General features: G+C 46.2%; 1 protein-coding gene across 1 annotated transcript in view; it reads right to left on the bottom strand.

Annotated features, from left to right (window-relative positions):
• The window catches only part of LOC112221820 (membrane-associated guanylate kinase, WW and PDZ domain-containing protein 3), a 212,027-nt gene that overhangs the window by 29,163 nt on the left and 159,957 nt on the right, over positions 1-22,907 (bottom strand). The window contains exons 4-6 of the mRNA XM_024384174.2: positions 18,705-18,824; positions 11,008-11,220; positions 5,313-5,490 (exon numbers count right to left, since the gene is read on the bottom strand). Coding sequence (XP_024239942.1) covers positions 5,313-5,490; positions 11,008-11,220; positions 18,705-18,824 — 511 coding nt within the window. The remainder of the gene's footprint in view (positions 1-5,312; positions 5,491-11,007; positions 11,221-18,704; positions 18,825-22,907) is intronic.

The following is a 22,907-nucleotide window of genomic DNA, read 5'->3' as shown; positions in this document are numbered from 1 at the left end:
GAAAACAAGACTCCCTAAATTTTATCAGCATATCGATTGCGCAACCAGGGGTGGAAAGACCCTGGATCATTGTTACTCTAACTTCCGCGACGCATATAAGGCCCTGCCCCCCCCCCCTTTCGGAAAAGCTGACCACGACTCCATTTTGTTGATCCCTGCCTACAGACAGAAACTAAAACAAGAAGCTCCCACGCTGAGGTCTGTCCAACGCTGGTCCGACCAAGCTGACTCCACACTCCAAGACTGCTTCCATCACGTGGACTGGGAGATGTTTCGTATTGCGTCAGACAACAACATTGACGAATATGCTGATACGGTGTGCGAGTTCATTAGAACGTGCGTTGAAGATGTCGTTCCCATAGCAACGATTAAAACATTCCCTAACCAGAAACCGTGGATTGATGGCAGCATTCGTGTGAAACTGAAGGCACGAACCACTGCTTTTAATCAGGGCAAGGTGTCTGGTAACATGACTGAATACAAACAGTGCAGCTATTCCTCCGCAAGGCTATCAAACAAGCTAAGCGCCAGTACAGAGACAAAGTAGAATCTCAATTCAACGGCTCAGACACAAGAGGTATGTGGCAGGGTCTACAGTCAATCACGGACTACAGGAAGAAACCCAGCCCAGTCACGGACCAGGATGTCTTGCTCCCAGGCAGACTAAATAACTTTTTGCCCGCTTTGAGGACAATACAGTGCCACTGACACGGCCTGCAACGGAAACATGCGGTCTCTCCTTCACTGCAGCCGAAGTGAGTAAGACATTTAAACGTGTTAACCCTCTGCAGGCCCAGACGGCATCCCCAGCCGCGCCTCAGAGCATGCGCAGACCAGCTGGCCGGTGTGTTTACGGACATATTCAATCAATCCCTATACCAGTCTGCTGTTCCCACATGCTTCAAGAGGGCCACCATTGTTCCTGTTCCCAAGAAAGCTAAGGTAACTGAGCTAAACGACTACCGCCCCGTAGCACTCACATCCGTCATCATGAAGTGCTTTGAGAGACTAGTCAAGGACCATATCACCTCCACCCTACCTGACACCCTTGACCCACTCCAATTTGCTTACCGCCCAAATAGGTCCACAGACGATGCAATCTCAACCACACTGCACACTGCCCTAACCCATCTGGACAAGAGGAATACCTTTGTTCATCGACTACAGCTCGGCATTCAACACCATAGTACCCTCCAAGCTCGTAAATTTAGACCCTGGGTCTCGACCCCGCCCTGTGCAACTGGGTACTGGACTTCCTGACGGGCCGCCCCCAGGTGGTGAGGGTAGGCAACAACATCTCCTCCCCGCTGATCCTCAACACTGGGGCCCCACAAGGGTGCGTTTGAGCCCTCTCCTGTACTCCCTGTTCACCCACGACTGCGTGGCCATGCACGCCTCCAACTCAATCATCAAGTTTGCACAACAGTGGTAGGCTTGATTACCAACAACGACGAGACGACCTACAGGGAGGAGGTGAGGGCCCCTCGGAGTGTGGTGTCAGGAAAATAACCTCACACTCAACGTCAACAAAACTAAGGAGATGATTGTGACTTCAGGAAACAGCAGAGGGAACACCCCCATCCACATCGATGGAACAGTAGTGGAGAGGGTAGCAAGTTTTAAGTTCCTCGGCATACACATCACAGACAAACTGAATTGGTCCACTCACACAGACAGCATCGTGAGGAAGGCACAGCAGCGCCTCTTCAACCTCAGGAGGCTGAAGAAATTTGTCACCAAAAGCACTCACAAACTTCTACAGATGCACAATCGAGAGCATCCTGGCGGGCTGTATCACCGCCTGGTATGGCAACTGCACCGCCCTCAACCGTAAGGCTCTCCAGAGGGTAGTGAGGTCTGCACAACGCATCACCGGGGGCAAACTACCTGCCCTCCAGGACACCTACACCACCCGATGCTACAGGAAGGCCATAAAGATCATCAAGGACATCAACCACCCGAGCCACTGCCTGTTCACCCCGCTGCCATCCAGAAGGCGAGGTCAGTACAGGTGCATCAAAGCTGGGACCGAGAGACTGAAAAACAGCTTCTATCTCAAGGCCATCAGACTGTTAAACAGCCACCACTAACATTGAGTGGCTACTGCCAACACACTGTCAATGACACTGACTCTACTCCAGCCACTTTAATCACGGGAATTGATGGGAAATGTTGTAAATATATCACTAGCCACTTTAAACAATGCTACCTTATATAATGTCACTTACCCTACATTGTTCATCTCATGCATACGTTGATACTGTACTCTACTCTACATCGACTGCATCCTTATGTAATACATGTATCACTAGCCACTTTAACTATGCCACTTGGTTTACATACTTATCTCATATGTATATACTGTACTCGATATCATCTACTGTATCTTGCCTATGCTGCTCTGTACCATCACTCATTCATATATCCTTATGTACATATTCTTTATCCCCTTACACTGTGTATGACAGTAGTTTTTTTGGAATTGTTAGTTAGATTACTTGCTCGTTATTACTGCATTGTCGGAACTAGAAGCACAAGCATTTCGCTACACTCGCATTAACATCTGCTAACCATGTGTATGTGACAAATAAAATTTGATTTGATTTGATTTGATTTTAGGATGTGCCAATGTTTGTGAACAATTCCCTTAATTTGTTCAGAGCACTTTGTTTAGCGGGTAGTTAGAACGCAAGAATGTATCTTTTTGTGAGACTGACCTTGAAAAAGGTCATGTCTCGTCTTGTTTTGAATTTTCTCAATGGCAATATTAATATTAAGTATAGATATTCACCAAACCACTGGACCCTCGTCCTCCCTCACCATTCTGCCAAACCCCAAACAAACAAATCAAACTAAAAGCCCCTTTAAAATCACAACCTGACAGTTGAAGTCAGAAGTTTACATACACCTTAGCCAAATACATTTCAACTCAGTTTTTCACAATTCCTGACATTTAATCCAAGTAAATATTCCCTGTTTTAGGTCAGTTAGGATCTTAAAATATTCTTATTTTAAGAATATGAAATGCCAGAATAAAAGTAGAGAGAATGATTTATTTCAGCATTTATTTCTTTCATCACATTCCCAGTGGGTCAGAAGTTTACATACACTCAATTAGTATTTGGCAGCTTTGCATCTAAATTGTTTAACTTGGGTCAAACATTTCAGGTAGCCTTACACAAGCTTCCCACAATAAGTTGGGTGAATTTTGGCCCATTCCTCCTGACAGAGCTGGTGTAACTGAGTCAGGTTTGTTGGCCTCCTTGCTCGCACATGCTTTTTCACATGCTTTTTCAGTTCTTCACAAATTTTATATAGGATTGAGGTCAGGGCTTTGTGATGGCCACTCCAATACCTTGACTTTGTTGTCCTTAAGCCATTTTGCCACAACTTTGGAAGTATGCTTGGGGTCATTGTCCATTTGGAAAACCCATTTGCGACCAAGCTTTAACTTCCTGACTGATGTCTTGAGATGTTGCTTCAATTTATCCACATAATTTTCCAGCCTCATGATGCCATCTATTTTGTGAAGTGCACCAGGCCCTCCTGCAGCAAAGCAACCCCACAACATGATGCTGCCACCCCCATGCTTCACGGTTGGGATGGTGTTCTTCGGCTTGCAAGCCTCCCCATTTTTCCTCCAAATATAACGATGGTCATTACGGCCAAACAGTTCTATTTTTGTTTCATCAGACCAGAGGACATTTCTCCCAAAAGTACGATCTTTCTCCCCATGTGCAGTTGCAAACCGTAGTCTGGCTTTTTTTAATGGCGGTTTTGGAGCAGTGGCTTCTTCCTTGCTGAGCGGCCTTTCAGGTTATGTTGATATGGGACTCGTTTTACTGTGGATATAGATACTTTTGCACCCGTTTCCTCCAGCATCTTCACAAGGTCCTTTGCTGTTGTTCTGGGATTGATTTGCACTTTTCGCACCAAAGTACGTTCATCTCTAGGAGACAGAACGTGTCTCCTTCCTGAGCGGTATGACAGCTGCGTGGTCCCATGGTGTTTATACTTGCGTACTATTGTTGGTACAGATGAACGTGGTACCTTCAGGCATTTGGAAATTGTTCCCAAGGATGAATCAAACTTGTGGAGGTCTACAATTTGTTTTCTGAGGTCTTGGCTGATTTCTTTTGATTCTCCCATGGTGTCAAGCAAAAAGGCACTGAGTTTGAAGGTAGGCCTTGAAATACATCCACAGGTACACTTCCAATTGACTCAAATTAAGTCAATTAGCCTATCAGAAGCTTCTAAAGCCATGCCATTTTCTGGAATTTTCCAAGCTGTTTAAAGGCACAGTCAACTTAGTGTATGTAAACTTCTGACACACTGGAATTGTGATTCAGTGAATTAGAAATGAAATAATCTGTCTTTAAACAGTTGTTGGGAAAAATTACTTGTGTCATGCACAAAGTAGATGTCCTAACCGACTTGCCAAAAACTATAGTTTGTTAACAAGACATTTGTGGAGTGGTTGAAAAATGAGTTTTAATGACGCCAACATAAGTGTATGTAAACTTCAGACTTCAACTGTATGTCGTTATTTTGGAATCAAGAGGCTCTTTGAGGGAGAAATGGAGGGAGGGATGACAGAAAGGTAGCCAGCACAGAAAAGAGGGAGACCGGTCGTCTGAGGGAGAAGGAGAGAAGTATTCAGAGCAGAGCAGAGGCAGACAGGCCCTCAGAGGGAGAAATTGCAGGAGGGAAGGAGGAAGAGAGGGGGGAAGAGACAGGGAGAGAGGGAGAGAGAGAGAGAGTTAGAGCAGAGAGCAGATGCAGACATCTTGCAGAAGGCAGAGAGGAGAGAGAGCAGGCCTTTGGGAGCGTTCCATTTGTCCAATTGTTTCTCCTGTTTCTCTTGCTCAGAGAGAATGAGCTATTGATTTTAGGCCGGCTACAGCACCTGGCTCTGACTTCTGTATGCTGTGTGAGCCACACAAACAGAACAGACTGGTAAACAACGAAGGGAGGGGGAGAGGGCCAACGCTTTCAGCCCAAGCCCAGCACCACGACATCAAACACAGGAAAACAATACACCTGTACTCTAGACACCAGATAGGTTAATATAATTAATAATTTCACAAATCCTATGCCATAATTACAATAATACTATTGTTCACTTTCAAATCGCTGTACTGTGAGCCGCAGAAAAACAAGTAGGACTCCGGATCGACAAGTGTAACACCGAAACTATTCTCTGTACAAACAAATCACCATCCCTCTTTGAAAACTACCTCTCTCTACTACTAGCATCACCAACACCACCCTGGCACTGTACTGGAGTCGAGAACCAGAAGACCAGTACTTACTCTATGAAGTAGACCATGCCCGTCTCTGTGTAGGCCATCTCCCAGGTCTTGGGCAGGGGCTCCTGGCTCTCGTCGTGTGGTAAGGTGTTCCAAGTCCTGAAGTCCATAGCCCCACTACTGGACTGGTTATAGCTGGGTACCGTCTTCCTCCACTCCTGCCCAGCCTTGTCCTTGTGCTCTGCGTGGGTGGCCACAGAGGGAGAGAGGGACAGGGGCAGGGAAAATGGGAGAGAGAAGGGTGGTGAGCGTGTGGAGGCAGCATGAGGAACCCTGTGAGCTCCCTGCATTTCTCCTTGCTCCTGCTACTGCCGTGCTGCTGCCCTGGACAGACTGTGGGCTCTAGACTGTTACACACAGCACAGAGGGGAGGGAGAGAGAGGACAGGGAGGGGAGAGGGAGGGGGAGAGGAGAGGAGAGGGAGGGAGAGGGGAGAGGGGAGAGGGGAGAGAGAAAGAGAGGGTAGAGAGAGAGAAAGAGAGGGTAGAGAGAGAGAGAGGGTAGAGAGAGAGAAAGAGGGTAGAGAGAGCGAAAGAGAGGGTAGAGAGAGAGAAAGAGGGTAGAGAGAGAGAAAGAGGGGGTAGAGAGAGAAAGGGAGGGTAGAGAGATACAAAGAGAGAGAGGCAGAGAAAAGGTGGGCGAGCGAGAGAGAAAGAGCGAGCGAGACGGAAGCGCAGCAAGTGTGCCACACGATTTGCATGTCAGCAGTGATGTTCTGGAGTGCGAGCGGCTAGCGGGCAGCAAGGGGTAGAGCTGACCTAAACTACGCTTCAGCCCTACCCAGCACAGAGCTCAGAGCCCAGACCTTATTAGCATCACACAGCCCAGCCCTGTGTGTGTGTGTGTGTGTGCTCTTATCTCCAGGTTTATATTTGCATGCCTCTGACCTAACTCGTTAATGTATTCAGTGCTCAGACCTGTTTTTCCTGATCTGAATGGAGGCAGAAAACAGCACGTAAAAAGATGAACGCAAGGAGCTACTGCCAGTAGTGCAGTGCCCAACATATTTACATATAAAGAGAAGGAGCTCTTCATGCTGGAGGCATGGAGGCAATGGAGGGCTCCTTTGTAACGTCAACAATAGAATGCACATAATATCTATCACCCTCCTGCAGAAACGTGAGGAAGAAGAAGCTTCCTGGCGTGTGTGCGTGCAGACCCTGAAGTGATGAGTGTGTCGTCTCGATGTGAACGTCGTCAGTCATTGAACAGTCCAAAGGCTTTATCTAAACAGCCTGAACGACTCCGTCTACAAGCCTGGCTTCAAGACCTAATAGTATTGTTTGATGCTTGTACAATATGTCTTCGGACCCTTTGGCTAAATGATTGAATTACCTACATCTACAGTAGAAGTCGGAAGTTTACATACACTTAGGTTGGAGTCATTAAAACACTTCTACACATTTCTTGTTAACAAACTATAGTTTTGGCAAGTCGGTTAGGACATCTACTTTGTGCATGACAAGTAATTTGTCCAACAATTGTTTACAGACAGATTATTCCACAAATTCAGTGCCTCCTTGCTTGACATCATGGGAAAATCAAAAGAAATCAGCCAAGACCTCAGAAAACAAATTGTAGACCTCCATAAGTCTGGTTCATCCTTGGGAACAATTTCCAAACTCCTGAAGGTACCACGTTCATCTGTACAAACAATAGTACGCAAGTATAAACACCATGGGACCACGCAGCTGTCATACCGCTCAGGAAGGAGACAGGTTCTGTCTCCTAGAGATTAACGTACTTTGGTGCGAAAAGTGCAAATCAATCCCAGAACAACAGCAAAGGACCTTGTGAAGATGCTGGAGGAAACAGGTACAAAAGTATCTATATCCACAGTAAAACAAGTCCTATATCGACATAACCTGAAAGGCCGCTCAGCAAGGAAGAAGCCACTGCTTCAAAACCACCATAAAAAAGCCAGACTACGGTTTGCAACTGCACATGGGGACAAAGATCATACTTTTGGGAGAAATGTCCTCTAGTCTGATGAAACAAAAATAGAACTGTTTGATAAATGGGGAGGCTTGCAAGCCGAAGAACGCCATCCCAACCGTGAAGCACAGGGGTGGCAGCATCATGTTGTGGGGGTGCTTTGCTGCAGGAGGGACTGGTGCACTTTACAAAATAGATGGCATCATGAGGCTGGAAAATTGTGTGGATATATTGAAGCAACATCTCAAGACATCAGTCAGGAATTTAAAACTTGGTCGCAAATGGGTCTTCCAAATGGACAATGACCCCAAGCATACTTCCAAAGTTGTGGCAAAATGGCTTAAGGACAACACAGTCAAGGTATTGGAGTGGCCATCACAAAGCCCTGACCTAAATCCTATATAGAATTTGTGGGCAGAACTGAAAAAGCGTGTGCGAGCAAGGAGGCCTATAAACCTGGCTCAGTTACACCAGCTCTGTCAGGAGGAATGGGCCAAAATTCACCCAACTTATTGTGGGAAGCTTGTGGAATGCTACCCGAAACGTTTGACCCAAGTCAAACAATTTAGAGGCAATGCTACCAAATACTAATTGAGTGTGTGTAATCTTCTGACCTACTGGGAATGTGATGAAAGAAATAAAAGCTGAAATAAATAATTATCTCTACTATTATTCTGACATTTCACATTCTTAAAGTAAAGTGGTGATCCTAACTGACCTAAAACAGGGAATTTGTACTAGGATTAAATGTCAGGAATCGTGAAAAACTGAGTTGAAATGTATTTGGCTAAGGTGAATGTAAACCACCGACTGTACATCCTTCTCCCTGCTACTTCGATGGGAAAACAAAGCCATTGTGGAAAAGGCATCCATTCAATCAAGAGGCTGAAGCACCAGGGATAGATCGGTGACGTGGGTATGATGCACTACATAGGTAAAGTTAGAGCTGTCTCTTTTTCATGAAGAAAATACCCCACAGTGGAAAGACACTGAAGTGTTCTCTTCATCCCACGCATTGACCCATTGTTGTGTGTGCCCAAGGCCAGAGAGATGGTGTGCATTGGAACAGCTCTGTCCTGCACGCCACACTCATGTGGCTTTCGTTCTGCGGAGTCCCTGGCCTGTCTAACTGTTCTTAGACCTATGCTTCAGTCCCTTGGCACAAGGTCGTGGGTTCGATTCCTTCTGGGGCCACCCATACCAAAAACGTATGCATGCCAGATTAAATCACTTTGGGGAAAAAAGGTCAGCTTAAATGGCATATATTTAATTCTTATTTTCATGCATTCAGAAACAGTCTCAGAGTAGAAGCGCTGATATAGGATCAGTTTGTCTTTGAGATTGTAATGAATAAGATTATATGGACAGCGGGAACCTGATCCTAGACCAGCAACACCTACACCGAGACACTTTATGAATAAGGGCCCATGCCTCGGCGACTTAACTCTACTCAGAACTGTGTTTAGCCTTCCTGCCCTCAGGGCCTGCCCAAGGCCCCTCTAATATGCCTGATCACAACTGAGACATTTTAAATCAGGCAGAGAGAGGACGGCCTTGGTGCCCAGCTGCAGGCAAGACCCTAAGGGGCCCATGGCACCAAACAGACTGACTGTCTAACGGACGGGAGGGCTACATTGTCCTCTCTCTCTCGGTCATTGGCACCATTCAGACTTGGGGTGGGGGAGTGCCCTTCAGACGGGGCCAGGGTGAGCCAGAAAGAGGACACGGGGCTATGGTCAGAAGCTAGGCAGGGTGTTCCAAACCAAACAGGGGACAGCTGTGCTGTGGGAGCAGAGAGGAACACGCCAGCTGGAAGTTCTCCAAGCCCAGAGGAGAGACACTACCGGGGGAGCCTGGAGGGCAAATGGGAACACAGGCAGATGCTGCTCCAGGGACAGAGAAAAGGGAGAGATGGAACTGGTCATATTGTGTCCACTCACTACTCATCCATTATACCTTCCATTTCTTTCATCGGATGAGAGTGGTGCATTTCTCTGGAATGGTACACCCCGAATGGTTTGTGATGGCTGAACTTGAAAAACTAAAATGTGACTAGTTTGTAGGGCTGGGAATTGCCAGGAACATCACGTTATGAAAATGATCACGGTACATAGGTGCCGATATAATATGCATTGTGATTCTATATGTATTGCAATTCTGAATCAGTACTGCAGTTTTTTTAACAAAAAACACATTCATATTATTACTCTTTTCTCCTCTCTATTACTCTTTTTATTTTAATATTATATTTTAGATACAAAAACAACATTGCGATGTCTAACTGCATCAACCCCCCCCTGCCCCATCACTACCAGTTTGATAAATGCTGTCTATTCTCAACCCTTTGTGAATAACAACCTTTGGCACTTTGTTTCTGAATTTGTTTACGGTACATGTGAGAGGATACGGATCTTTGAGGGAAACACAACAAGAACAACATGTATCCCTTAACCAGGGATTTCTACATTATTGATCTAGCTAGATGGAGAAGCATACGACTACTTCACTTTGTAGCGTTCGGATTTAAAAGTGTCCTTCTGTAAAGAACAGATCATCCTGGGGTGTCCTCTTTGGGGGAAAGAGGGAATGAGTGTGGAGGGAATGAGTGTGGAGGGAATCATCAAAATCAAATCAAATGTATTTATATAGCCCTTCGTACACCAGCTGATATCTCAAAGTGCTGTACAGAAACCCAGCCCTAAAACCCCAAACAGCAAGCAATGCAGGTGTAGAAGCACGGTAGCTAGGAAAAACTCCCTAGAAAGGCCAAAACCTAGGAAGAAACCTAGAGAGGAACCAGGCTATGTGGGGTGGCCAGTCCTCTTCTGGCTGTGCCGGGTGGAGATTATAACAGAACATGGCCAAGATGTTCAAATGTTCATAAATGACCAGCATGGTCGTATAATAATAAGGCAGAACAGTTGAAATGAGTGTGAAGGGTGGAGGGAAAGAGTTTGGAGGGAATGAGTGTGGAGGGAATGAGTGTGAAGGGTGGAGGGAAAGAGTGTGGAGGGAATGAGTGTGGAGGGAATGAGTGTGGAGGGAATGAGTGTGGAGGGTGGAGGGAAAGAGTGTGGAGGGAATGAGTGTGGAGGGAATGAGTGTGGAGGGAATGAGTGTGGAGGGAATGAGTGTGGAGGGAATGAGTGTGAAGGGTGGAGGGAAAGAGTGTGGAGGGAATGAGTGTGGAGGGAATGAGTGTGGAGGGAATGAGTGTGAAGGGTGGAGGGAAAGAGTGTGGAGGGAATGAGTGTGAAGGGTGGAGGGAAAGAGTGTGGAGGGAAAGAGTATGGAGGGAATGAGTGTGAAGGGTGGAGGGAATGAGTGTGGAGGGAAAGAGTGTGGAGGGAAAGAGTGTGGAGGGAAAGAGTGTGGAGGGAAAGAGTGTGGAGGGAAAGAGTGTGGAGGGAAAGAGTGTGGAGGGAATGAGTGTGGAGGGAATGAGTGTGGAGGGAATGAGTGTGGAGGGAATGAGTGTGGAGGGAATGAGTGTGGAGGGAATGAGTGTGACGGGGAAAGAAGCTCTCTCTCATCCCTCTTTCTCTCATTTTGGGCAGCGCGGTCAGCTATTGTTGAAGAACAAATCGATCTCCGACACAGTGAAAGAGACTGAATGTACAAGCAAACATGGCTCCCTGTGGTGTTGCCATTGGTTGAATTGTTTATTAGCCGTGTTTAATACAACAACAATGCTGTGGACGGTCAGCTTGAGGCAGTTGAGAGGATGGGAACATGTTGTCGCAGGACAGCGTGGGCATCTCACCTGTGAGCCCGTTGACCATTGGAGACCGCTCTCTCTCCTCCTCGTCCTCCTCCTCGGGGGCTGCGCTGTCCTTCCTGTCCATCTTGCTGACGGAGGTGGTGCGCTTCCTCTGGACCTCGGTGTCAAACTCCTCATCAAACAGCACCTGATCCACCAGGTCAGGGTGCACCGGGCTGGGCTCCGCTGGGGGCTTGGGCGTCCCGTAGTAGTTGCCTGGTAGAGAACACACACACACAGCAGCGTCAACAGAAACCGCCTGTGGTAGCTTCCTGGTAGACGAGGTTAGATGATACTTCGCTGGAGGAAAAAAAAAAAGATTGTTTTGATTGTATTGATTTGACAACAACAAGACAATTCAACTAAAAATATGTCAGGTGCAGCCACACACACACAGTTTATACTCGGAAGGGAATGGATTCCCCACGGAACATTATGCCGTGCCTGACAAGAGCGTAGGCTCGCTCCCTCTCTTTCTGTCCCGTTCTATCCTTCCCTATCTCTCGTCATATTTACTGCAGTGCTGGGCTGGAGTGGGCTCCCCAGAGCCCCGTGGCAGTAGCCTTTATCCAGGACAGACCCGAGCGAGGAGCTTCTTGGCGCTATTAGCTGTGTTTTATTGTCCTGTGTCGTGTGCTGTGGCGCCCGGGGCCAAAACAGCATGAATCCCCTCTGCGAGGAGAGGAAAACTCTACTGTGGGGAAATTGACCCAATTTCCTCACTTCTTCCAACTCTCTACTTCCAGCTAACCAGACAGAATAATATAAAGAAGGAGAGGAATGAGGGGGGGGAGCAAGTCAGGAAGCTATAAAAATATTGATTCATTTTGCTGTTCCCTCAGCTCCCTAGGAAGCCAGTCCTCCAGTGCCGTTGACAGTAGAGTAGACGGCAACACTAAATCCTGTAGTTTAAAAGCACTGGAGTTTCCCAGGCTATCTGGGAGTGTTGGATTACAGCTGAACGTACCATAGAGAGTTATCACATGTGGAGAAACATCTCAAAGCTCCAGCGGTCGATCAGCTGAGCCGACGAGACATTTTAGTCAGCCTGCAGCACTGAGGGTTCGGCTCATCTCATGGGAATTTAACATACCCAAATATCTAAGAGTAGGAGCACGCTCAGTGTTTAATGACTATACTGTAGTATTTTGTTGCGAAACATCCCTAGACCAGACCTCCATAGCCAAATGAAAGAGGTAAATATGCTAAATCATGATCATTATTAAGTTATTAACAGACATGGCTAACATTCATTGGGAACACGGCACCATTAGCATGGGGTTGGATGTCAAAACCAAAACATCCACATTGTTTTTAGACAGAGACCCTTGGCTCGCTCTTTAATTTATTCATAATTGGAAAGCCTCATTTGAATTAATTACACCCTGTATTAGCTTATTTAAAGAATGGGAGAGAAAGACTAGAGGGGGTTTGTGAATTAAAACTCATTAAGCTACCCTCTCAACTCCATACAACCCTATGTTCTTTTGCTGTACATAATGCAGTAAGTTTAATATCTCAATCAAGTCATTTTGTGTAGAGTAAATGGCACAGCCGCTGTCGAGTAATACAATACACAACTTGACTATTTGCCGGTCTCAATCGGTCCGTCTGTGACAGGGAGTAGAGGCTCTGAGAAGGGAGGCAGGAGTCGTCTTACCGTCTGTGTGACTCACACCTTCTCTCCCTGTATCTCTCTTCTCTGCACTGTTCCGTGACCCTGGAGATACATCCAACAGCCCCTAGTCTGAGCCCCTGCTGGCTACAGGTTTATTAGCTATCGGATGACACACCAAACCCAACGGCACGACGCTGAGAAACAAAGGGATCAACACACCTTTTCCTTAAACAGACACCCAACCGATCCATCCTGATCCATTCTCCCTCTCTCCCCCATCTCCCCCATCTCCCACTGCCGACATGCAGCCGATCAATTTGCATTTGTCAAAAGACAGCTTCATTATGCCTCAGCACGGTGAGCACGATGAAGATGAAAGATAGGAGGCTTTCTTTAATCCAGACCTGTCACCACACAGCCCAGTCATCTCCCTCTCTCTCCTCCTACTTCCAATATGCGCTCGCCCACTCGCTCTCTCCATCTCCCTCCCCACCACTCCCTCTCCCCCTGCCTCCCTCTCCCCCTGCCTCCCTCTCCCCCTGCCTCCCTCTCCCCCTGCCTCCCTCCATCTCTCAGGCCCAGTGGTGCGTGATTAATAGCTCATAAACACCGCTCTCCTAGTCTCTGATTAATGTGCATTAGTGAACACAGATAGGAAGGGAGGAAGGGGGAACAGGAAGAGAGGATTGGGGGGACAGAGGGAGGGGATAGGAAGAGGGGATAGGAAGAGGGGATAGGAAGAGAGGAAGGGGAACAGGAAGAGAGGATTGGGGGACAGAGGGAGGGGATAGGAAGAGGGGATAGGAAGGGAGGAAGGGGGAACAGGAAGAGAGGATTGGGGGACAGAGGGAGGGGATAGGAAGAGGGGATAGGAAGGGAGGAAGGGGGAACAGGAAGAGAGGATTGGGGGACAGAGGGAGGGGATAGGAAGAGGGGATAGGAAGGGAGGAAGGGGGAACAGGAAGAGAGGATTGGGGGACAGAGGGAGGGGATAGGAAGAGGGGATAGGAAGGGAGGAAGGGGGAATAGGAAGAGAGGATTGGGGGACAGAGGGAGGGGATAGGAAGAGGGGATAGGAAGGGAGAACAGGAAGAGAGGATTGGGGGACAGAGGGAGGGGATAGGAAGGGAGGAAGGGGGAACAGGAAGAGAGGATTGGGGGACAGAGGGAGGGGATAGGAAGAGGGGATAGGAAGGGAGGAAGGGAACAGGAAGAGAGGATTGGGGGACAGAGGGAGGGGATAGGAAGAGGGGATAGGAAGGGAGGAAGGGGAATAGGAAGAGAGGATTGGGGGACAGAGGGAGGGGATAGGAAGAGGGGATAGGAAGGGAGGAAGGGGGAATAGGGAGCGAGGAAGGGGGAATAGAGATTTGTAACAGTATCACCATTCATCTGAAGGGAATACGTGGGATGTGCCAGGAGACGGGTGTGTGTGCGTGTTAACTAAGGTAGGTATTAGGCAGAGGGTGCGGACGGCTAGAAACCCACAGTCTCTAGCTGTGTGAACATGAGATCGTAGCAAGACGGACCCGTGAGCATAATGACGGCAACAAACGAACAGGACAGGATACTTTCAGGCTGTTCGACGACTATTTTACATTTCAGCCATAGAACGTGTACAACCAACCTCATCAACACTACTCGACAGCCCCAGGCCGACAGAGACGACATGTTAATTCCAGTTCAGTCAGGCCAGCTTTCACATACACTATGCAGCTGGTAAAGCGCTACTCTGTACAACTGGTGGGAGACATGACCTTTCAACCTTCCCTTGCGTTCCTTATCCATGACCAGGCTGTGTGGGTCCAGTCCCAGGCGGATCCAGGGCTGAAATATGCAGCAGGGCCTGGGCCATGGTACTCAGCGGTACTGTATTGTAGTGTGGAGAAGTCATGCCATCTGGATAGAGAAGGCAGCAGCTGCCAGGTTCTCAACCCGTGAGAACCTCTGTAGGACGGGAGTACAGAGTACAGGCGGCAGCCTCCAAAACAGGGATAGGAAGCGCCAGTAAGGTCGGCGCTCTCACGCCTGTCCTCTCAGTTTCACTGTTCCTCCCCCGTGGCCTCGTGCGCTAAAAAGCGCTCCCGTTCTCCATCTGTGTCTGTGGTGAAAGCATAGCGGTAGCACACCAGGAGACCGAGATTATGCGCACACCGCTTACAGCTTTGCGATGGGAAGGGTTGAGTGTGTTAGGGATGCGGGAACTGGGGAAACACCCCCCGTGTGGAGGTTTGGAATGCTGCCTCAAGAGTCTTATCCCTTCTCTCTCTGCTCTACCACTCGCCCTCCCCCCCTCTATTTATCCCTCCCCTCTCTTTCTTTCTCTATCACTGTTGCTTACCCTGCCACTCTCTCTAACCTCTCCCCCTCTCTCTGCCTCTTAACTAGCCAGCCAAGGCCGTGCACACAGACACTCTTTAATCATGGAGGATCGACTTCGCAGACTCGACGGCAGAGTGTCTGAGGCAGCCAGGCAGAGCCCATCTTGTGCTCCAGAGTTTAGACAGGCTCCCTTCCGCTGTCACAGTGCAGGCAAAGCTGACTGTCTCCACAGCCACCCATGTCACCTCCACATTCCTCTGCTGTGAGGGCGAGACCGTGTGAATGGACGCCTCTGCTAGACTACAGCTGCACCCTGTACTCTAGTAGAGACGTCTAGTAGAGACACTACAGGTGCCTGTGCTGAAGGACCAGAGCTGCTGCCTCTGATCAGTTCTTCCCCAAGTCCCCACTTTAGCGAATGCACTGCCACCATCTAGAACAGAACATCTGTATTCTGTCCTCTGTACTCTTTTGGACAATGCGTTTGTCTTTTTAGAGCCACAATGAAACAACCGAAAGTCCACCAAGTTGATTGTGTATTCCGCAACTCTGACATTCCTTAGCATTGGAGCGTTTCCCAATCCTCCTCCCTAAGACTCACCCCTGCCTGTGTGTGTCTCGCCACTGCAGCACCTTGACCCTTTCCTTCCCTCCTGGCCCATAGCCCTGGCTGGTCTTATCTTCAGTAACTCTGCTTTACGGGAGCGCTTGAAATACCTATCAGAGCAGAGTTGCTTTCTTTCTCTCCAATTATCTCTGTCTTTCTATAATCCATCGTTCATGTTGCCTTGGCTGGCGTCCATATTGAGCGCTAGAGAGAGGAGAAAGCGAAGTTAAGAATTGCGGAGTGTAGACTCACCTCCCCGATCTGGAGTCGAGGCACAACTCTCAAGGGCAAAGAGTACTACTCACGGCCTATCAGCCTCTCTGTGCCTCCCGAGAAATAATACAGTGCTAACCTTTGTTGGCACTTTCCTCCCTGAGTTTGAGTCAGCTACCCTGCAGTTGAGCACCACCTGAACGAGAGGCAAAGAGAGAACCCGGTGTTGCCAGAGCAACAGGGAGAGCCCAGGTGGTAGGGAGAGAGGGTATAGAGGCTATGGTATTTCAAAAGAGGAGCAGAGCATAGTCCACTAGTGAACAGAACCAGGGGATTAAATAGAGAGAACATGAATGAGCAACAGGCTTGGAAGACAGCGGGCAGCGGTGCTGGAGGAGGTGAAGGCTGCCTGAAGAGTGGGCCAGATGAGCGCACTGCTGGGCGGAGTAATGGCCCATCATATATATATATATATATATATATAGACCGGCAGCTCCATTACTTTAGTCTGATCTCCCTTTGAGTCAATCTGTGATATATATATATATATATATCACAGATTGACTCAAAGGGAGATCAGACTAAAGTAATGGAGCTGCCGGTAATAAACCAGGCTGTAAGTCACAGATTGACTCAAACGGAGATCAGACTAAAGTCACACATTCCCCCCTGTGAACAAAAACTCATTGTTATGAGCTGAGAGAAAGAGAGAGAGAATGTACGTGTGTGTGTGTGTGTGTGTGTCTCTCAGTTGTCCAGAGGGGATTCCTCAGAGGTCAAAAGGCCCTACATTAACTTCTTTGGGGTAGGGGGCAGTATTTTCACATCTGGATGAAAAGCGTGCCCAGAGTAAACTGCCTGCTACTCAGGCCCAGATTCTAGGATATGCATATTATTAGTAGATTTGGATAGAAAACACTCTGGCGTTTCTAAAACTGTTTGAATGATGTCTGTGAGTATAACAGAACTCATATGGCAGGCAAAAACCAGAGAAAAGATCTGAGGTTTGTAGGTTTTCAAGTCTTTCAAGTCCTATCCAATATACAGTGTCTGTGGGATAATATTGCACTTCCTAAGGCTTCCACTAGATGTCAACAGTCTTTAGAACCTTGTTTCAGGCTTCTACTGTGAAGTGGGAGAGAATGAGAGCTGATTGAGTCATGGGTCTGCCAGAAGCCCATGTGCTCAGTCAGGCGCGCGACCGTGAGAGTTAGTTCCGTTCGCTTCCATTTCTAAAGACAAAGGAATTCTCCGGTTGAAACATTATTGAAGATTTATGATAAAAACATCCTAAAGATTGATTATATACATCGTTTGACATATTTATACGAACTGCAATATATCTTTTTTGACTTTGTCTGGACCTAGTGCCTGCACATTTGGATTGCTGTACTAAACGCGCAAACAAAAAGGAGGTATTTGGACATAAACGATAGACTTTATCGAATCTAACATTTATTGTGGAACTGGGATTCCTGGGAGTGCATTCTGATGAAGATCATCAAAGGTAAGTGAATATTTATAATGCTATTTCTGACTTTTGTTGACTCCATTATGCGGGTATCTGTATTGCTTGTTTTGGTCTCTGAGCACTGTACTCAGGTTATTTCCATGGTGTGCTTTTTCCATAAAGCTTTTTTGAAAACTGACACAGCAGTTGCATTAAAGAGAAGTATATCTTTAATACCATGCATAACAGTTGTATTTTCATCAACATTTATGATGAGTATTTCTGTAAACTGATGTAGCTCTCTGCACTGTCACCGGATGTTTTGGAGGCAAAACATAACGCGCCAATGTAAACAGAGATTTCTGGATATAAATATGAACTTTATCAAACAAAACATACATGTATTGTGTAACGTGAAGTCCTATGAGTGCCATCTGATGACGATCATCAAAGGTCAGTGATTCATTTTATCTCTATTTCTGCTTTTTGTGACTCCTCTCTTTGGCTGGAAAAATGGCTGTGTTTTTTTGTGACTAGGTACTGACCTAACATAATCACATGGTATGCTTTTGTCGTGAAGCCTTTTTGAAATCGGACACTGTGGTGGGATTAACAACACGTTTATCTTTAAAATGGTGTAAAATACATGTATGTTTGAGGAATCTTAATTATGAGATTTCTGTTGTTTGAATTTGGCACCCTGCACTTTCACTGGATGTTGGTCAGGTGGGATGTTAGAGTCCCACGTACCCTAGAGAGGTTAATAACTAGCATCCTGACTGAAGCAGCCATATCAAGATCAGCCGACTATATAGCCCTCCCTGTGTGGATGTATAATTTATCCTGCGTACTGGTGCAGTCTGGATACAACTGGCTATGAGGGTACATACCCCCAGGGTTCTGTGTCACAATGCTGACCGCTGGTTTCTTAGAAATCATCAACCTACTTTGAATCACAAGTGGGACAACGCTATTCTGCTCTTGAAAAAGCTAGCCACTTCATTCCACATTTACAATGGTATGAATGCTATCTTTATATTGAGTTTATCTGATGACCTGGATGGTGGTGACAGCTCAGCAGATACTATACAAACAATGCATAATTCATGGGGATTCATTTTGTGATGCAGATGCATCCTTAGGAAATTGTTATTACTGTGTAGGGTCCACTCCCTCTCCATCTCCCCTGCTCCCCTCCACCCTCCCCTAGACCAGTTGTTCCCAAACTGTGGGGTGAGAGGTCGACAGTGTGTGTGTGTGTGTGTGTGTGTGTGTGTGTGTGTGTGTGTGTGTGTGGGGGGACTTAAAACTTTAAAATGTTTATCTGCACCCCATAACAAAATGTGTAGAAGTGCCCATAGAAAAATAGAAATGTGCCCATAGAAATAGACGGGGACCGTCCCGCGCCCCACGATGCTGGAAGGGGGGCCTGAGTAAAACACTTCGGGAACTACTGCCATAGACCACCTCCCCCAAAAAACCATGCCTACCGTCATAGGTTCCACTCTCAAGCAGCAGGCCACTCTCCTCCAGCACGCGGAACTCCCCCACACTGATGAAGTTATAGTCAACCCCAGGAACCTCCCCCTCTCTGGGCTGCCGTGTGGTACCTGGAAAAAGACACCACAACAAACATAAAGTGAGTAAAACAGACCCTTTTCTGGAGCAGAGTCGTGATGCAGATCCAGCTAGGCATGAACAGGAGAGGGGTGGACACCATTTTCATCATGCACACAGGGATGTGAATTGTGTCCTCATATCCTGCAGGACCCCATGTCAGTATCGAGCACAGCTTACACCAAGGGGGGTTACTGAGAAACCAAGCTATGAATAGGTTATTTTAATGTGCCGAAATAGCTTCCACACATTGAGCAAGTAACATTTACGGGTAAGGTAAAAGTAATAAAGCTATTGGAGATAACCTCTCTCCTCTCATAGCCCAAATGGAAGACATACAATGTTACAGTTGAAGTCAGAAGTTTACATACACTTAAGTCATTAAAACTCGTTTTTCAACCACTCCACAAATGTCTTATTAATTAACAAACTATGGTTTTGGCAAGTCGGTTAGGACATCTACATTGTGAATGACAAGACATTTTTCCAACAATTGTTTACAGACAGATTATTTCACTTATAATTCGCTGTATCACAATTTCAGTAGGTCAGAAGTTTACATACACTAACTTGTCTGTGCCTTTAAACAGCTTGGAAAATTCCAGAAAATGATGCCATGGCTCTAGAAGCTTCTGATAGGCTAATTGACATCATTTGAGTCAATTGGAGGTGTACCTGTGCATGTATTTCAAGGTCTACCTTCAAACTCAGTGCTTCTTTGCTTGACATCATGGGAAAAATCAAAAGATATCAGCCAAGACCTCAGAAAAAAAATTGTTGACCTCCACAAGTCTGGTTCATCTTTGGGAACAATTTCCAAATGCCTGAAGGTACCACGTTCATCTGCACAAACAATAGTACGCAAGTATAAACACCATGGGACCATGCAGCTGTCATACCGCTCAGGAAGGAGACGCGTTCTGTCTCCTAGAGATGAACGTACTTTTTTTTCCACATTCTTAAAATAAAGTGGTGATCCTAACTTACCTAAGACAGGGAATTTTTTACTTGGATTAAATGTCAGGAATTGTGAAAAACTGAGTTGAAATGTATTTGGCTAAGGTGTATGTAAACTTCTGACTTCAACTGTATGTAGTAAAAGCTCTAGCTCCACAATGAAATAGGGTGCAGGCCAAGCAGCAGGCTGTTAGCCAGCCTGCCAGCATAGTGGAGTCTGCCACTAGCACAGTCAGTGTAGTCAGCTCAGCTATCACCATTAAGACCGTGTCTGTGCCTCGACCTAGGTTGGGCAAAACTAAACATGGCGGTGTTCGCCATAGCAATCTCACTAGGATAAAGACCACCTCCATTCCTGTCATTATTGAAAGAGATCATGATACCTCACATCTCAAAATAGGGCTACTTAATGTTAGATCCCTTACTTCAAAGGCAATTATAGTCAATGAACTAATCACTGATCATAATCTTGATGTGACTGGCCTGACTGAAACATGGCTTAAGCCTGATGAATTTACTGTGTTAAATGAGGCCTCACCTCCTGGCTACACTAGTGACCATATCCCCCGTGCATCCCGCAAAGGCAGAGGTGTTGCTAACATTTACGATAGCAAATGTCAATTTACAACAAAAAAAATGACGTTTTCGTCTTTTGAGCTTCTAGTCATGAAATCTATGCAGCCTACTCAATCACTTTTTATAGCTACTGTTTACAGGCCTCCTTGGCCATATACAGCGTTCCTCACTGAGTTCCCTGAATTCCTATCGGACCTTGTAGTCATAGCGGATAATATTCTAATCTTTGGTGACTTTAATATTCACATGGAAAAGTCCACAGACCCACTCCAAAAGGCTTTCGGAGCCATCATCGACTCAGTGGGTTTTGCCCAACATGTCTCTGGACCCACTCACTGTCACAGACATACACTGGACCTAGTTTTGTCCCATGGAATAAATGTTGTGGATCTTAATGTTTTTCCTCATAATCCTGGACTATCGGACCACCATTTTATTACGTTTGCAATTGCAACAAATAATCTGCTCAGACCCCAACCAAGGATCATCAAAAGTCGTGCTATAAATTCACAGACAACACAAAGATTCCTTGATGTCCTTCCAGATTCCTTCTGTCTACCCAAGGACGCCAGAGGACAAAAATCAGTTAACCACCTAACTGAGGAACTCAATTTAACCTTGCGCTATAGCCTAGATGCAGTTGCACCCCTAAAAACTAAAAACATTTCTCATAAGAAACTAGCTCCCTGGTACACAGAAAATACCCGAGCTCTGAAGCAAGCTTCCAGAAAATTGGAACGGAAATGGCGCCACACCAAACTGGAAGTCTTCTGACTAGCTTGGAAAGACAGTACTGTGCAGTACCGAAGAGCCCTTACTGCTGCTCGAAAGAACAATACAAAATGTATTTTTGATACTGTCGCAGAAGCTAACTAAAAAGCAGCATTCCCCAAGAGAGGATGACTTTCACTTTAGCAGTGATAAATTCATGAACTTCTTTGAGGAAAAGATTATGATTATTAGAAAGCAAATTACGGACTCCTCTTTAAATCTGCGTATTCCTTCAAAGCTCAGTTGTCCTGAGTCTGCACAACTTTGCCAGGACCTAGGATCAAGAGAGACACTCAAGTGTTTTAGTACTATATCTCTTGACACAATGATGAAAATAATCATGGCCTCTAAACCTTCAAGCTGCATACTGGACCCTATTCCAACTAAACTACTGAAAGAGCTGCTTCCTGTGCTTGGCCCTCCTATGTTGAACATAATAAACGGCTCTCTATCCACCGGATGTGTACCAAACTCACTAAAAGTGGCAGTAATAAAGCCTCTCTTGAAAAAGCCAAACCTTGACCCAGAAAATATAAAAAACTATCGGCCTATATCGAATCTTCCATTCCTCTCAAAAATTTTAGAAAAGGCTGTTGCGCAACAACTCACTGCCTTCCTGAAGACAAACAATGTATACGAAATGCTTCAGTCTGGTTTTAGACCCCATCATAGCACTGAGACGGCACTTGTGAAGGTGGTAAATGACATTTTAATGGCATCGGACCGAGGCTCTGCATCTGTCCTTGTGCTCCTAGACCTTAGTGCTGCTTTTGATACCATCGATCACCACATTCTTTTGGAGAGATTGGAAACCCAAATTGGTCTACACGGACAAGTTCTGGCCTGGTTTAGATCTTATCTGTCGGAAAGATATCAGTTTGTCTCTGTGAATGGTTTGTCCTCTGACAAATCAACTGTAAATTTCGGTGTTCCTCAAGGTTCCGTTTTAGGACCACTATTGTTTTCACTATATATTTTACCTCTTGGGGATGTTATTCGAAAACATAATGTTAACTTTCACTGCTATGCGGATGACACACAGCTGTACATTTCAATGAAACATGGTGAAGCCCCAAAATTGCCCTCGCTAGAAGCCTGTGTTTCAGACATAAGGAAGTGGATGGCTGCAAACTTTCTACTTTTAAACTCGGACAAAACAGAGATGCTTGTTCTAGGTCCCAAGAAACAAAGAGATCTTCTGTTGAATCTGACAATTAATCTTAATGGTTGTACAGTCGTCTCAAATAAAACTGTGAAGGACCTCGGCGTTACTCTGGACCCTGATCTCTCTTTTGAAGAACATATCAAGGACAGCTTTTTTCCATCTACGTAACATTGCAAAAATCAGAAACTTTCTGTCCAAAAATGATGCAGAAAAATTAATCCATGCTTTTGTCACTTCTAGGTTAGACTACTGCAATGCTCTACTTTCCGGCTACCCGGATAAAGCACTAAATAAACTTCAGTTAGTGCTAAATACGGCTGCTAGAATCCTGACTAGAACCCAAAAATTTGATCATATTACTCCAGTGCTAGCCTCTCTACACTGGCTTCCTGTCAAAGCAAGGGCTGATTTCAAGGTTTTACTGCTAACCTACAAAGCATTACATGGGCTTGCTCCTACCTATCTCTCTGATTTGGTCCTGCCGTACATACCTACACGTACGCTACGGTCACAAGACGCAGGCCTCCTAATTGTCCCTAGAATTTCTAAGCAAACAGCTGGAGGCAGGGCTTTCTCCTATTGAGCTCCATTTTTATGGAACGGTCTG

Source organism: Oncorhynchus tshawytscha, linkage group LG22, assembly GCF_018296145.1.
Source record: "Oncorhynchus tshawytscha isolate Ot180627B linkage group LG22, Otsh_v2.0, whole genome shotgun sequence".
Taxonomy (NCBI): Eukaryota; Metazoa; Chordata; class Actinopteri; order Salmoniformes; family Salmonidae; genus Oncorhynchus; species Oncorhynchus tshawytscha.
This window is presented reverse-complemented; position numbering and strand designations above follow the sequence as displayed.